The sequence below is a fragment of the Bombina bombina genome, chromosome 6 (assembly GCF_027579735.1).
Source record: "Bombina bombina isolate aBomBom1 chromosome 6, aBomBom1.pri, whole genome shotgun sequence".
Lineage (NCBI taxonomy): Eukaryota > Metazoa > Chordata > Amphibia > Anura > Bombinatoridae > Bombina > Bombina bombina.
Window position 1 is genome coordinate 1,126,770,082 of NC_069504.1, and position 17,471 is coordinate 1,126,787,552.

The 17,471-nt window shown below is 41.3% G+C and overlaps 1 protein-coding gene across 1 annotated transcript in view; it reads left to right on the plus strand.

Annotated features, from left to right (window-relative positions):
- Positions 1-17,471, plus strand: part of BMAL2 (basic helix-loop-helix ARNT like 2) — a 416,858-nt gene that overhangs the window by 328,847 nt on the left and 70,540 nt on the right. The window contains 3 exon segments of the mRNA XM_053719098.1: positions 2,506-2,649; positions 7,140-7,380; positions 8,670-8,776. Coding sequence (XP_053575073.1) covers positions 2,506-2,649; positions 7,140-7,380; positions 8,670-8,776 — 492 coding nt within the window.

Sequence of the window (17,471 nt, forward strand, 5' to 3'; positions counted from 1 at the left end):
GTTTATGTAAGTCGTTTTGCGGTAAGGCCAAAGAAGTGTGCAGTGCCCCTAAACCTTCAAGACTCGTAATACCAGCGGGCGTAAAAAAGCAGCGTTAGGACCTCTTAACACTGCTTTTTTACCCTAACGCACAACTCGTAATCTAGCCGAATATTAATAACAGGGGCACTTCAATTCATTAAACTTTACAATGACTCTTCTTTTTTTAAATAGTTACCATTGCGTTATGGTAAACATACCGCTGATCCTCTGCCCACATCTCTTACTTTATTTAGCATATGGATGACAAATCCGGCTTCCTCCAATCGTTGCGTGCCCCACGAGCTGGAAGCTAAAGGGTGCACGCAACTATTAGTGCCCCTGATTTTAGAATTCATTAAATAGCATTGCTTTATTGATCATGAAATACACACTTTTTACTGGTCATTCTCAAAGCTTTCACATTATTCGGAAGTCTCAAGCACATGCAAAGAATAGTAATGTAGTGCGGCGTGGGTAACAGCCAGTTCAGTTTGCAACACTTCACATGAAACTGTCCAAGTGAAACAGTGATTTGTTCCATAGAATTAATATCTGTCATCAAGTCAGGCTCTTCCTCAGTTGGCGGCTGACCAGTCACTTTCACTGTAAGGCAATTAAAGGGACATGATACAGATAGGGCATACAGGAGATAAAGGGATAGGAAGAACCACATTTTTTAACAACTTTCCAATTTACTTCTATTGTCAATTTTGCTTCATTCTCTTCGTATCCTTTGATGAAGGAGCAGGAATGCACTACTGGGAGCTAGCTGAACACATTGGTAAGCCAATGGCAAGAGACATATATGTGCAGCCACCAATCAGCAGCTAGCTCCCACCTCCTGAGCCTATCTAGGTATGCTTTACAACAAAGGATACCACGAGAACTAAGCAAATTAAATATTAGAAGTAAATTGGAAAGTTGTTGAAAATGGTATGTTCTATCTGAATCATGAAGGAATATTTCCGGGTTTCATGTCCCTTTAATGTTCTGCAGCCAAATTTGACTGCCATTAAAGTCATCTGGGTTTTCTTCAACACGACAATATTAGGTAATTATCTCTACAACAAACAGCAAATCCCAAACAAGTGCCTGGACTCAGCAAATAGTTACTACGTTTGTGTTTTACATCACTGGACTTTTTATTATAACCACACGATGCTGCAGTATAAATGTTTGTAAAGGCATGAAGTCTTCTATCATCTGTAGGAGCATTCAAACAGGCAGCTTAAGTCTAAACTGAAACTAACTAAGCAATGTACTCCTTGATCATGCTCATTGGCTGATAGGGAATTTGTGTTCATGCTCATTGGCTGATAGGGAATTTGTGTTCATGCTTATTGGCTGATAGGGAATTACTGAGCATGCTCATTGGCTGATAGGGAATTTGTGTTCATGCTCATTGACTGATAGGGAATTTGTGTTCATGCTCACTGGCTTATAAGGAATTTCCGATCATGCTCATTGGCTGATAGGGAATTGCTGATTATGCTCATTGACTGACAGGGAATTGCTGATTATGCTTATTGGCTGATAGGGAATTGCTGATTATGCTCATTGGCTGATAGGGAATTGCTGATTATGCTCATTGACTGACAGGGAATTGCTGATTATGCTTATTGGCTGATAGGGAATTGCTGATTATGCTCATTGGCTGATAGGGAATTGCTGAGTATGCTTATTGGCTGATAGGGAATTGCTGATCATGCTTACTGGCTGCTAGGGAATAGCTGAGCATGCTTTTTGGCTAATAAGTACCTATAAGTCAGCACGTATCAGTAGGAAGTGCACAACAGAACTTGCTATATTCACCTCACATTTTATTAGGCAACAATAAAAATGTACCAGGTTTAAATGCTGCTTTTTCATAAGGATTAAAGAAAAACGTTTGAGTTCAAATCTATGGTAATCACAGGTCTTGAATCACAGTGCATTACTTAAAGAGGCAGTCTAGTCAAAATGTAACTTTCCTGCTTCAGATAGGGCATGTCATTTTAAACAACTTTCAAATCTACTTTAATCATTAAATTTGCTTTGTTCTCTTGGTATTCTTAGTTTAAAGCTAAACCTAAGTAACTCATATGCTAATTTCTAAACCCTTGAAGGCCGTCTCTTATCTCTAAATGCAAGTCTGTAAAAAAGAACTGAGATAGGGGGGCAGTTTGCAGAGGCTTAGATACAAGGTAACCAGAGAGGTAAAAAGTGTATTAATATAACTGTGCTGGTTATGCAAAACTGGGGAATGGGTAATAAAGGGATTATCTATCTTTTAAAACAATAACAATTCTGTCCCTATAAGTGAAAAGGTCAGTTTTATTTTAACTGGATTTGGATAAATAATTAAATTTCTAAAATGAAAACCATAAAAGTTACAAAGATGCGGTAGCTCTGTGGTAGCCCCTAAGGTTAGTGAATAGTAGAGCTTCTGTATTATCGCAGACACATTCTTTGAACTAACATATTGTCATTGAACTTTTTTGAAAGCTGGTCTACAAGTCCATACGCACTTTCAGGCCGGATCAGGTCGTCTCCATTGGGGTTCCAGGAGGTCCTTCTTCTGCCGTATGAAGACCGCTCGAGTCTCTCACAAGGAGGAAAATGATTTTCTACATAATGCTAAGAAAAAAGGTATTTACAGCCTTCTAGAACATGATGTATGAGGTCCCTGTCCTTATACTTTATATAGTGACATACGGTTTTGGTAATTTAAGGGTTAAATTTAGTTGTTATGTTAGCCAAAAGTAAACTGTGAAAATCCTCTAGTTGGAGAAGTGGAATCAGATGAGCAGATACTACAGACGATTCACCGCATGCCGCATTATAAAAACCTGTTGTGCGTCTTGTACTCGCTCTTTTGCATGTTACATGCGTGTGCTGGCTGCCACAGCCTTACCACCCCTAGTCTGAAGCAAATGGGAGGGGAGTCAGTGGCCATAGAACCTGCTACATAACCTCTAATGCTCACTCACATATAGACTCTGATTCCTGGTTGTGTATGTGCAGTAGCGCTGCTTCACATGTCAGACCTATGCGCTACTCTACCCATCACACCAGCAGAAGAGACTGCAGTGTGGCATTATACTGATTGTCATGGCATTGTGCTGATTTTCTTGGCCTTGTGCTGGCTTCCTTGGCCTTTTGCTGGCTGCCTTGGCCTTTTGCTGGCTGCCTTGGCCTTTTGCTGGCTGCCTTGGCCTTGTGCTGACTGCCTTGGCCTTGTGCTGGTTGCCTTGGCCTTGTGCTGGCTTCCTTGGCCTTGTGCTGGCTTCCTTGGCCTTGTGCTGGCTGCCTTGGCCTTGTGCTGGCTGCCTTGGCCTTGTGCTGGCTGCCTTGGCCTTGTGCTGTTGTCTTTACATTTTGCTGGCTGCCTTGGCCTTATGCTGGCTTCCTTGGCCTTGTGCTGGCTTCCTTGGCCTTGTGCTGGCTTCCTTGGCCTTGTGCTGGCTTCCTTGGCCTTGTGCTGGCTGCCTTGGCCTTGTGCTGGCTGCCTTGGCCTTGTGCTGGCTGCCTTGGCCTTGTGCTGTTTGCCTTGGCGTTGTGCTGGCTGCCTTGGCGTTGTGCTGTTTGCCTTGGCGTTGTGCTGTTTGCCTTGGCGTTGTGCTGTTTGCCTTGGCATTGTGCTGGTTGCCTTGGCCTTGTGCTGGTTGCCTTGGCCTTGTGCTGGTTGCCTTGGCCTTGTGCTGGTTGCCTTGGCCTTGTGCTGGCTGCCTTGGCCTTGTGCTGGCTGCCTTGTCCTTGTGCTGGCTTCCTTGGCCTTGTGCTGGCTTCCTTGGCCTTGTGCTGGCTTCCTTGTGCTGGCTGCCTTGGCCTTGTGCTGGCTGCCTTGGCCTTGTGCTGGCTGCCTTGGCGTTGTGCTGGCTGCCTTGGCGTTGTGCTGGCTGCCTTGGCGTTGTGCTGGCTGCCTTGGCCTTGTGCTGGCTGCCTTGGCGTTGTGCTGTTTGCCTTGGCGTTGTGCTGGTTGCATTGGCCTTGTGCTGTTGTCTTGGCCTTGTGCTGGCTGCCTTGGCGTTGTGCTGGCTTCCTTGGCATTGTGCTGGCTTCCTTGGCATTGTGCTGGCTTCCTTGGCCTTGTGCTGGCTTCCTTGGCCTTGTGCTGGCTGCCTTGGCCTTGTGCTGGCTGCCTTGGCCTTGTGCTGGCTGCATTGGCCTTGTGCTGGCTGCATTGGCCTTGTGCTGGCTGCCTTGGCCTTGTGCTGGCTGCCTTGGCCTTGTGCTGGCTGCCTTGGCCTTGTGCTGGCTGCCTTGGCCTTGTGCTGGTTGCTTTGGCCTTGTGCTGGCTGCCTTGGCCTTGTGCTGGTTGCATTGGCCTTGTGCTGGCTGCCTTGGCCTTGTGCTGGTTGCCTTGGCCTTGTGCTGGTTGCCTTGGCCTTGTGCTGGTTGCCTTGGCCTTGTGCTGGTTGCCTTGGCCTTGTGCTGGTTGCCTTGGCCTTGTGCTGGCTGCCTTGGCCTTGTGCTGGCTGCCTTGGCCTTGTGCTGGCTGCCTTGGCCTTGTGCTGGCTGCCTTGGCCTTGTGCTGGCTGCCTTGGCCTTGTGCTGGCTGCCTTGGCCTTGTGCTGGCTGCCTTGGCCTTGTGCTGGCTGCCTTGGCCTTGTGCTGGCTGCCTTGGCCTTGCGCTGGTTGCCTTGGCCTTGCGCTGGTTGCCTTGGCCTTGTGGTGGCTGCCTTGGCCTTGTGCTGGCTGCCTTGGCCTTGTGCTGGCTGCCTTGGCCTTGTGCTGGCTGCCTTGGCCTTGTGCTGTTGTCTTGGCATTGGGCTGGTTGTCTTAACCATCTACTGTAACCAGAAAAAAGAATACTCAAGTTGTGGAAGGGTCAGGTGTTACATTTTATTGCCCTCTGTGAATCCATAATGATCTGTGACTATTTATTTTCCAGGTAAAACTTGTGCTTATTAAAATTAAAGTTTGTGAATTCTAAACGTTAAATAGACAGTAAAGTAAAAAAAAAAAAACTATCATGATTCAGAAAGAGCAGCAATTTCTAACTACTTTCCAATTTACTTCTATTTGCTTTGTTCTTTTTGTATCCTTTATAGAAGAATATACTTAGGTATGCTCAGGAGCAGCTAGCTGCTGATTGGTGGCTGCACATATACTGTATGTCTCTTATCATTGGCTATACAAATGTGTTCAGCTAGCTCCCTGTAGTGCATTGCTACTCCAGAGCCTGCTCTCCAACAAAGGACACCAATAAAACTAAGCAGATTTGATAATTGAAGTAAAGTGGTAAGTTGTTTAAAATGACATACAATTGCATAAAATGACATAAAATTACATACAATTACATAAAATGACATACAATTACATAAAATTACATACAATTGCATAAAATTACATACAATTACATAAAATTACATACAATTACATACAATTACATAAAATGACATAAAATGACATAAAATGACATACAATTACATACAATTACATAAAATTACATACAATTACATACAATTACATAAAATTACATAAAATGACATACAATGACATAAAATGACATACAATTACATAAAATGACATACAATGACATAAAATTACATACAATTACATAAAATTACATAAAATTGCATAAAATTACATACAATTACATAAAATTACATAAAATTGCATAAAATGACATAAAATTACATACAATTACATAAAATGACATAAAATGACATAAAATTACATACAATTACATAAAATTACATAAAATTGCATAAAAAAACATAAAATGACATACAATTACATCAAATTACATACAATTGCATAAAATTACATACAATTACATAAAATGACATAAAATGACATACAATGACATACAATGACATAAAATGACATAAAATTGCATAAAATTACATACAATTACATAAAATTACATACAATTACATACAATTACATACAATTACATAAAATGACATAAAATGACATACAATTACATACAATTACATAAAATGACATAAAATGACATACAATGACATACAATGACATAAAATTGCATAAAATTACATACAATTACATAAAATTACATACAATTACATAAAATGACATAAAATTACATAAAATTGCATAAAAAAACAAAATTACATACAATTACATACAATTACATAAAATGACATAAAATTACATACAATTACATAAAATTACATACAATTACATAAAATTACGTACAATGACATAAAATTACATACAATTACATAAAATTACATACAATGACATAAAATTACATACAATGACATAAAATTACATACAATGACATAAAATTACATGCTGTATCTGAATTATGAAAGTTTAATTTGACCCATTTGTCATCCTGTACATTTTTTATAGCACATTAATTGGCCTTTGAAGTAGAAATAAGTGCAATGTGTATGTGGCCCCTTTCATTATTAGGATGGGGACCCTTGTTTTGACATCTTGGCTCAGCAGCATATCAAGTGCTGCTCATCACATTATGGGGCTGTAGGAGGAAGCTGGAAAGCTGCTTTTAGTGAGAGTACCAGTATGTTACCTCGGTTTAATACGGTCACTTATAGATTTCTTTATGTTGTAGAATGTGCAGGGATTGGTGGTGTGTGGGTGGAGTCATTGTAGGTAGTGGGTGGAGTCATTTGTCTGTGGGCGGAGTCAGCAGGCTGTGGTCGGGTTGTGTCAGTCTTTGGCTTCAGTTTGGAAACCAGGACATTTGTAAGCAATGTGAATCTGCAGGAGCCTGGAAGAGCTTGCAGAGCAGATGGGAGCTCTGAAAAATGTATCCACTTACAAAATGTAAAAATCCAAATGGTTTGTCTCATTGCAGTAATTAATTAATGCAGTATGTACTGAAAAATTACATGATCTAATTTGTTAGCACTAATGCAATAAGTACATGCTCTGTATTTATCTCCTGCAAAAGGGTTAAACACATAGTTAAAGTCCTGTTTGGGAGCCACAGCCATGTGGTCATTAAAATTAGCCGGTTGGTGTGCCCATTAAATAGGTCCACGGGTGAACACTGCATAATAACCTGAATTCAGTGATGTCTGCTTTACAATGTCCCTTTAATACCTCAGGGTTATTGTACCTGATCACTCTGCCATTTTGCTGCATTATGTGTATTGAATCAGTTTCTAGCATTTCCCTGATGCTCTGTTGCTTGTGTACAGAACACAGTAGGTATTGTACGATTCACTGCACGGGGTATTTGAGAAGCTGGCTTCCAAGTGAGGTGGGTTTAAACGAAGACTGTGACAACGAAAAAGAGACCATGAGCTTCAGCTGCCTTGTGGCCATCGGAAGGCTACACCCATTAATTGCACCACAAAGCAGCGCAGACATTAGAGTGAAACCCACTGAGTTTGTAACACGCTACACCATGGACGGTAAATTTGTTTATGTAGATCAGCGGTAAGTGACACGTATTAACACGTACAATTAGATTTGTGTTCTGTTAAAGGGACAGAAAACCCCCAAAACATTTTCATGATTCAGGTAGAGAATACAATTTTAAACAACTTTCTAATTTACTTCTATTATTTAATTTGCTTCCTTCTCTCGTTATCCTTGGCTGAAAGGTTTATCTAGGTAAGCTCAGAAGCAGCAGAGAACCTAGGTTCTAGCTGCTGATTGGCGGCTGCATATATATACAGATTGTCATTGGCTCACCCATGTGTTTAGTTAGAAACCAGTAGTGCACGGCTGCTCCGTCAACAAATGATAACAAGAGAATGAAACTAATTAGATAATAGAAGTAAATTAGAAAGTTGTATGAAATTGTATTCTCTATCTGAATCATGAAAGAAACCATTTGGGTTCCATGTCCCTTTAACCTTTAGAATGTTATGTTTGTTTGTGTGACACACGGCAGATAATGCAATTTGTTTTCTTTATAGTCACACGATTCAGACAGAGCACATCATTTTAAGACACTTTTAAATTAACTTCTATTTTTAAATGTGCTTTGTTCTCTTGGTATCTCTTGTTGAAAAGGAATACGCACATATCCTAAACTAGTGTGAGCTGCTGCTGATTGGTGTCTACACACATTTGTCACTTGTGATTGGCTAACCAGATGTGTTCAGCTAGCTGCCAGTAGCGCAAGGTTGTTTCTTCAACACAGGATAACAAGAGAATAAAGCAAATTTGATCATTAAAGTCAATGGTAAAGTTTAAAATTGTTTGTTGCATCCAAATCATGAAATAAAATTATGGGGTTTCCTGTCCCTTTAAAGGGACATAAAGTCCCCCAAAAAGTCTTAATATACTTCTGTTATCGTTCTCTTGGAATCTTTTGTTGAAATGCAGGGACATAAACTCAGGAGCAATATATGGCAGCAGATTTGCAAGAATGTTATCCATTTACAAGAGCACTAGAGGGCAGCACTATTTTCTGCCATGTTGTGCCCCAGACACCTACCTAGGTATCTCTTTAACAAAGAATAACAAAAGAACAAAGACAATTTGTTCTGTCTGAATCACATAATATTTTGGGGGGTTTCATATCCCTTTAATATTTGTTTTCCAAATAGATAAACCTAATTATTTACTTATTTTCCATTGCAATTCCCTGATTATTTCTGCCTCCCCCGAGCAATCTTGTAGGCAAATAATGAAAAGCTTTGTGTCGTCCGTAGATTTCTCTGCTGTCTGTGAGGCTGGCACATTGCCTGAGCTGACGTTATACTTTGTTCCTCTAGGGCCACAGCTGTTCTAGGGTACCTTCCGCAGGAACTCCTTGGCACCTCCTGTTATGAGTACTTCCACCAGGATGACCACAGCCACTTAGCGGAGCAGCATAAAACTGGTAAGCAAGAACTTGTGCAATTGGGAATAATCTAGGAATCCAAACAGGACACCTAAAGGTGGCGCACAAATAAAGTGATCAATGTGCATACAATGGGGATCAATGTGCATACAATGGGGATCAATGTGCATACAATGGGGATCAATGTGCATACAATGGTGATCAATGTGCATACAATGGTGATCAATGTGCATACAATGGGGATCAATGTGCATACAATGGGGATCAATGTGCATACAATGGTGATCAATGTGCATACAATGGGGATCAATGTGCATACAATGGTGATCAATGTGCATACAATGGGGATCAATGTGCATACAATGGTGATCAATGTGCATACAATGGGTATCAATGTGCATACAATGGGTATCAATGTGCATACAATGGGTATCAATGTGCATACAATGGTGATCAATGTGCATACAATGGTGATCAATGTGCATACAATGGTGATCAATGTGCATACAATGGGGATCAATGTGCATACAATGGTGATCAATGTGCATACAATGGTGATCAATGTGCATACAATGAGGATCAATGTGCATACAATGGGGATCAATGTGCATACAATGGGGATCAATGTGCATACAATGGGGATCAATGTGCATACAATGGGGATCAATGTGCATACAATGGGGATCAATGTGCATACAATGAGGATCAATGTGCATACAATGGGGATCAATGTGCATACAATGGGGATCAATGTGCATACAATGAGGATCAATGTGCATACAATGGGGATCAATGTGCATACAATGAGGATCAATGTGCATACAATGGGGATCAATGTGCATACAATGGGGATCAATGTGCATACAATGGGGATCAATGGGCATACAATGGGGATCAATGGGCATACAATGGGGATCAATGTGCATACAATGGGGATCAATGTGCATACAATGGGGATCAATGTGCATACAATGGGGATCAATGGGCATACAATGGGGATCAATGTGCATACAATGGGGATCAATGGGCATACAATGGGGATCAATGTGCATACAATGGGGATCAATGTGCATACAATGGTAAAAAACACTATGAATCACATATATATATAAGTGATATATTGGTATCTGATCTAAAAAAGACCAGTAGTTGCTAATGCAACATAACCTCTGTTGAAACAGTCACTGTGCAAAAAAACAAAACAGTTACTGTGTATAACAACTGCAGTGCAGAAATGCTCTCTCCCTAGCACAATTGTGTTTATTAGAAGTCTCACTTTTATGTACTGCACTGAAATAAACCCTATAGTGAATATTTCCTGCCCCTGCAATCCGAGTGTTTATGTAGACAACTGGCCTTTTCATGTTTAGTTTGTGTAATTCACTAAACAAGCGCTAAACGCACGTTAGACATTGCTTTTTACTGATTAGAATTAAACTTTACAGCTGGCTTTCTTTTTTAATAAAGTATTTATATATGTGTTTAATTCATTCATTGTTATAAATAGGGAAAATTACACAAGCACTATACAGTTATTATATATTTTGCCGGCTTTTCCTATAAAATAGCTCTGAATATTCTGCTTGTTCCACTCCCAAAAAAGCTGCAGAACATCCATGAAATTGCGCTAACCTGGCAACATTCTGTCATGGGATTGGTTGGTTCAGAGCACAAGCTCATTTATATTTGTCACTGGCCACAGCATAGAAAACCAGGGTCACAAATTCAATAAGCTTTTCAATAGGTGCATCCCTGAACTACTCTTGATTTGTACGTAACTGTGTCTGTTGTTTTATCAGTTAGTCATGTGTTTAGCTTATCTTATCTGTAATGAGCTAGTGTATTATTAGTATAACCGTGTCTGTTGTTTTATCAGTTAGTCATGTGTTAAAGGGACACTCAGGTTAAATTAAATTTTCATGATTCAGATACAGCATGCAATTATAAACAACTTTCCCATTTACTTCCATTAAAAAAAATGTTCACAGTCTTTTATATTTACACTTTTTGAGTCACCAGATCCTACTGAGCATGTGCAAGAACTCACAGACTATATGTATATGCATTTGTGATTGGCTGATGGCTGTCACATGGTACAGGGAGAGTGGAAATATACATAACTTTGAAATTTGTTATAAAAAAATCTACTACTCATTTGAAGTTCAGACTATGTGCTATTGCATTGTCTTGTTTTCTCCAACATTGGTGTGTCCGGTCCACGGCGTCATCCTTACTTGTGGGATATTCTCTTCCCCAACAGGAAATGGCAAAGAGTCCCAGCAAAGCTGGCCACATAGTCCCTCCTAGGCTCCGCCCACCCCAGTCATTCTCTTTGCTGTTGCACAGGCAACATCTCCACGGAGATGGTTAAGAGTTTTTTGGTGTTTTAATGTAGTTTTTATTCTTCTATCAAGTGTTTGTTATTTTAAAATAGTGCTGGTATGTACTATTTACTCTGAAACAGAAAAGGATGAAGATTTCTGTTTGTAAGAGGAAGATGATTTTAGCAGACAGTAACTAAAATCGATTGCTGTTTCCACACAGGACTGTTGAGATGAAGTAACTTCAGTTGGGGGAAACAGCAGACTTTTCTGCTTAAGGTATGACTAGCCATATTTCTAACAAGACTGTGTAATGCTGGAAGGCTGTCATTTCCCCTCATGGGGACCGGTAAGCCATTTTCTTAGTCAAACATACAGAATAAAGGGCTTAATAAGGGCTAAAAAACTGGTAGACATTTTTATGGGCTAAATCGATTGCTTTATTTGGGCATATTATTCAGATTTAGGCTATCAATTGGCATTTATAATCTTGGGGAACGTTTATAAAACGGCAGGCACTGTGTTGGACACCTTTTTCAGTCAGGGGGCCTTTCTAGTTATAGACTGAGCCTCATTTTCGCGCCATTACTGCGCAGTTGTTTTTGGAGAGCAGGGCATGCAGATGCATGTGTGAGGATCTAAGAATCACTAAAAAAGCTTCTAGAAGGCGTCATTTGGTATCGTATTCCCCTCTGGGCTTGGTTGGGTCTCAGCAAAGACTATAGCTGGGACTGTATAGGGGTTAAATTTTAAAACGGCTCCGGTTCCGTTATTTTAAGGGTTAAAGCTCTGAAATTTGGTGTGCAATACTTTTAATGCTTTAAGACACTGTGGTGAAATTTTGGTAATTTTTGAACAATTCCTTCATACTTTTTCACATATTCAGTAATAAAGTGTTTTCTGTTTGAAATTTAAAGAGACAGTAACGGTTTTATTTTAAAACGTTTTTTGTGCTTTGTTGACAAGTTTAAGCCTGTTTAACATGTCTGTACCTTCAGATAAGCTATGTTCTATATGTATGAAAGCCAATGTGTCTCCCCATTTAAATTTATGTGATAATTGTGCCATAGCGTCCAAACAAAGTAAGGACAGTACTGCCACAGATAATGATATTGCCCAAGATGATTCCTCAGATGAGGGGAGTAAACATAATACTACATCATCTCCTACTGTGTCTACACCAGTTTTGCCCACGCAGGAGGCCCCTAGTACATCTAGTGCGCCAATACTTATTACCATGCAACAATTAACGGCTGTAATGGATAACTCCATAGCAAATCTTTTATCCAAAATGCCTACTTATCAGAGAAAGCGCGATTGCTCTGTTTTAAACACTGAAGAGCAAGAGGGCGCTGATGATAATTGTTCTGTCATACCCTCACACCAATCTGAAGGGGCAATGAGGGAGGTTTTGTCTGATGGAGAAATCTCAGATTCAGGAAAAATTTCTCATCAAGCTGAACCGGATGTTGTGACATTTAAATTAGAACATCTCCGCGCACTGCTTAAGGAGGTGTTATCTACTCTGGATGATTGTGACAACTTGGTCATTCCAGAGAAATTATGCAAGATGGACAAGTTCCTAGAGGTTCCGGTGCCCCCCGACGCTTTTCCTATACCCAAGCGGGTGGCGGACATAGTAAATAAGGAGTGGGAAAAGCCCGGCATACCTTTTGTTCCCCCCCCCTATATTTAAGAAATTATTTCCTATGGTCGACCCCAGAAAGGACTTATGGCAGACAGTCCCCAAGGTCGAGGGGGCAGTTTCTACTCTAAACAAACGCACTACTATTCCTATTGAAGATAGTTGTGCTTTCAAAGATCCTATGGATAAAAAATTAGAAGGTTTGCTTAAAAAGATTTTTGTACAGCAAGGCTACCTTCTACAACCAATTTCATGCATTGTTCCTGTCACTACGGCAGCGTGGTTCAGGTTCGAGGAACTAGAAAAGTCGCTCAGTAGAGAGACTCCATATGAGGAGGTTATGGACAGAGTTAACGCACTTAAATTGGCTAACTCTTTTATTTTAGATGCCGCTTTGCAATTAGCTAGACTAGCGGCGAAAAATTCAGGGTTTGCTATCGTGGCGCGCAGAGCGCTTTGGCTAAAGTCTTGGTCAGCGGATGTGTCATCCAAGACAAAATTGCTTAACATCCCTTTCAAGGGTAAAACTTTATTTGGACCAGAATTGAAAGAGATTATTTCAGACATCACTGGGGGAAAGGGCCACGCCCTTCCACAGGATAGGTCTTTTAAGGCTAAAAATAAGCCTAATTTTCAGCCTTTTCGCAGAAACGGACCAGCCTCTAATTCTGCATCCTCTAAGCAAGAGGGTAATACCTCACAAGCCAAACCAGCCTGGAAACCAATGCAAGGCTGGAACAAGGGTAAGCAGGCCAAGAAGCCTGCCACTGCTAACAAAACAGCATGAAGGAGTAGCCCCCGATCCGGGACCGGATCTAGTGGGGGGCAGACTCTCTCTCTCTTTGCTCAGGCTTGGGCAAGAGATGTTCAGGATCCTTGGGCGCTAGAAATAGTTTCTCAAGGTTATCTCCTGGAATTCAAGGAACTACCCCCAAGGGGAAGGTTCCACAGGTCTCACTTATCCTCAAACCAAATAAAGAGACAGGCATTCTTACATTGTGTAGAAGACCTGTTAAAAATGGGAGTGATACACCCAGTTCCAATAAAGGAACAAGGAATGGGATTTTATTCCAATCTGTTCGTAGTTCCCAAAAAGGAGGGAACGTTCAGACCAATTTTGGATTTGAAGATCCTAAACAAATTTCTCAGGGTACCATCGTTCAAAATGGAAACTATTCGAACGATTCTACCCACCATCCAGGAAAGTCAATTTATGACTACCGTGGATCTAAAGGATGCGTACCTACACATTCCTATCCACAAGGAACATCATCAGTTCCTAAGGTTCGCTTTTCTGGACAAGCATTACCAGTTTGTGGCCCTCCCATTCGGGTTGGCCACTGCTCCAAGGATTTTCACAAAGGTGCTAGGGTCCCTTCTAGCGGTTCTAAGACCAAGGGGCATTGCAGTAGTACCTTACTTGGACGACATTCTAATACAAGCGTCGTCTCTGTCAAAAGCAAAGGCTCATACGGAGATCGTTCTAGCCTTTCTCAGATCTCACGGATGGAAGGTGAACAAAGAAAAAAGTTCTCTGTCCCCGTCAACAAGAGTTCCCTTCTTGGGAACAATAATAGATTCCTTAGAAATGAGGATTTTTCTGACAGAGGTCAGAAAATCAAAACTTCTAAGCTCTTGTCAAATGCTTCATTCTGTTCCTCGTCCTTCCATAGCGCAGTGCATGGAAGTAGTAGGATTGATGGTTGCAACAATGGACATAGTTCCTTTTGCACGAATTCATCTAAGACCATTACAACTGTGCATGCTCAAACAGTGGAATGGGGATTATGCAGACTTGTCTCCAATGATTCAAGTTGATCAAAAGACCAGAGATTCACTCCGTTGGTGGCTGACCCTGGACAATCTATCCCAGGGAATGAGCTTCCGCAGACCAGAGTGGGTCATTGTCACGACCGACGCCAGTCTGGTGGAGCTCAGGGACTATGGTCTCGGGAAGAGTCTCTTCTCCCGATAAACATTCTGGAACTGAGAGCGATATTCAATGCTCTCAGAGCTTGGCCTCAACTAGCAAAGGCCAAATTCATAAGGTTTCAATCAGACAACATGACGACTGTTGCATATATCAATCATCAGGGGGGAACAAAGAGTTCCCTGGCGATGAAAGAAGTGACCAAAATAATTCAATGGGCGGAGGATCACTCCTGCCACTTGTCTGCGATCCACATCCCAGGAGTGGAAAATTGGGAAGCGGATTTTCTGAGTCGTCAGACATTCCATCCGGGGGAGTGGGAACTCCATCCGGAAATCTTTGCCCAAATAACTCAATTATGGGGCATTCCAGACATGGATCTGATGGCGTCTCGTCAGAACTTCAAGGTCCCTTGCTACGGGTCCAGATCCAGGGATCCCAAGGCGACTCTAGTAGATGCACTAGTAGCACCTTGGACCTTCAACCTAGCTTATGTATTCCCACCGTTTCCTCTCATTCCCAGGCTAGTAGCCAGGATCAATCAGGAGAGGGCCTCGGTGATCTTGATAGCTCCTGCGTGGCCACGCAGGACTTGGTATGCAGACCTGGTGAATATGTCATCGGCTCCACCATGGAAGCTACCTTTGAGACAGGACCTTCTTGTTCAGGGTCCATTCGAACATCCAAATCTGGTCTCCCTCCAACTGACGGCTTGGAGATTGAACGCTTGATTTTATCAAAGCGTGGGTTTTCAGATTCTGTTATAGATACTCTGGTTCAGGCCAGAAAACCTGTAACTAGAAAAATTTACCATAAGATATGGAAAAAATATATCTGTTGGTGTGAATCCAAAGGATTTCCATGGAATAAGATAAAAATTCCTAAGATTCTCTCCTTTCTGCAAGAAGGTTTGGAGAAAGGATTATCTGCAAGTTCTCTAAAGGGACAGATCTCTGCTTTATCTGTCTTACTACACAAAAGACTGGCAGCTGTGCCAGATGTTCAAGCATTTGTTCAGGCTTTGGTTCGGATTAAGCCTGTTTACAGACCTTTGACTCCTCCCTGGAGTCTAAATCTAGTTCTTTCAGTTCTTCAAGGGGTTCCGTTTGAACCTTTACATTCCATAGATATTAAGCTACTATCTTGAAAAGTTTTGTTTTTGGTTGCAATTTCTTCTGCTAGAAGAGTTTCAGAGTTATCTGCTCTGCAGTGTTCTCCGCCCTATCTGGTGTTCCATGCAGATAAGGTGGTTTTGCGTACTAAGCCTGGTTTTCTTCCTAAAGTTGTTTCTAACAAAAATATTAACCAGGAGATAGTTGTACCTTCTTTGTGTCCGAATCCAGTTTCAAAGAAGGAACGTTTGTTACACAATTTGGACGTTGTCCGTGCTCTAAAGTTCTATTTAGAGGCTACTAAAGATTTCAGACAAACAACCTCCTTGTTCGTCGTTTATTCTGGTAAAAGGAGAGGTCAAAAAGCGACTTCTACCTCTCTTTCCTTTTGGCTTAAAAGCATTATCCGATTGGCTTACGAGACTGCCGGACGGCAGCCTCCTGAAAGAATTACAGCTCACTCCACTAGAGCTGTGGCTTCCACATGGGCCTTCAAGAACGAGGCTTCTGTTGACCAGATATGTAAGGCAGCGACTTGGTCTTCACTGCACACTTTTGCTAAATTTTACAAATTTGATACTTTTGCTTCTTCGGAGGCTATTTTTGGGAGAAAGGTTTTGCAAGCTGTGGTGCCTTCCGTTTAGGTAACCTGATTTGCTCCCTCCCTTCATCCGTGTCCTAAAGCTTTGGTATTGGTTCCCACAAGTAAGGATGACACCGTGGACCGGACACACCAATGTTGGAGAAAACAGAATTTATGCTTACCTGATAAATTACTTTCTCCAACGGTGTGTCCGGTCCACGGCCCGCCCTGGTTTTTTTAATCAGGTCTGATGAATTATTTTCTCTAACTACAGTCACCACGGTACCATATGGTTTCTCCTATATATATTTCCTCCTGTCCGTCGGTCGAATGACTGGGGTGGGCGGAGCCTAGGAGGGACTATATGGCCAGCTTTGCTGGGACTCTTTGCCATTTCCTGTTGGGGAAGAGAATATCCCACAAGTAAGGATGACGCCGTGGACCGGACACACCGTTGGAGAAAGTAATTTATCAGGTAAGCATAAATTCTGTTATCTTGCATTTGTTGATTATACAAATCTAATGTGTTGACTGGTCCTTTAAGCTTATTTTATCTGTAATGAGCTAGTGTATTATTAGTATAACTGTGTCTGTTGTTTTATCAGTTAGTCGTGTGTTTAGCTTATCTTATCTGTAATGAGCTAGTGTATTATTAGTATAACTGTGTAAAACATGCCAGTTGTGCTGTATTAGCTGTTTTGAGACTAGAGATCTAACCCAAGTTGGAATTATTAAAGAGACATTATACTCCATAAAACATTACCTTTATTGTGTTCATAATGATCCAGTTTACCTGTTGGAGTTTATTAAATTGTTTACAAGTAGCTCCCTTAGCTTTATTTTGTCATTTGAAATAACAGCTTTGGCCTGTTGGAACTGCCACCTGTACTAAACATTTCAATACTTAAGTATTGGCTATTGAAAAGCGATCTACTCAAGTGGCAGCAGCAGAAATCAACCTCAGGGCAGTGGCACAGAGAGAGCCCATTTGAAAGGGTGTTCCTGAAGCAGCTCTGAATACAATGAACTCTTATCAGCTGCTTTCCCAAATACATTGCCCTTCTAATAACTATCACATCACATTTCATCAGCTGAGATCTGCTTGGTAAGGGCTGTGCACAAGCAACATTGTGTACCCATAAA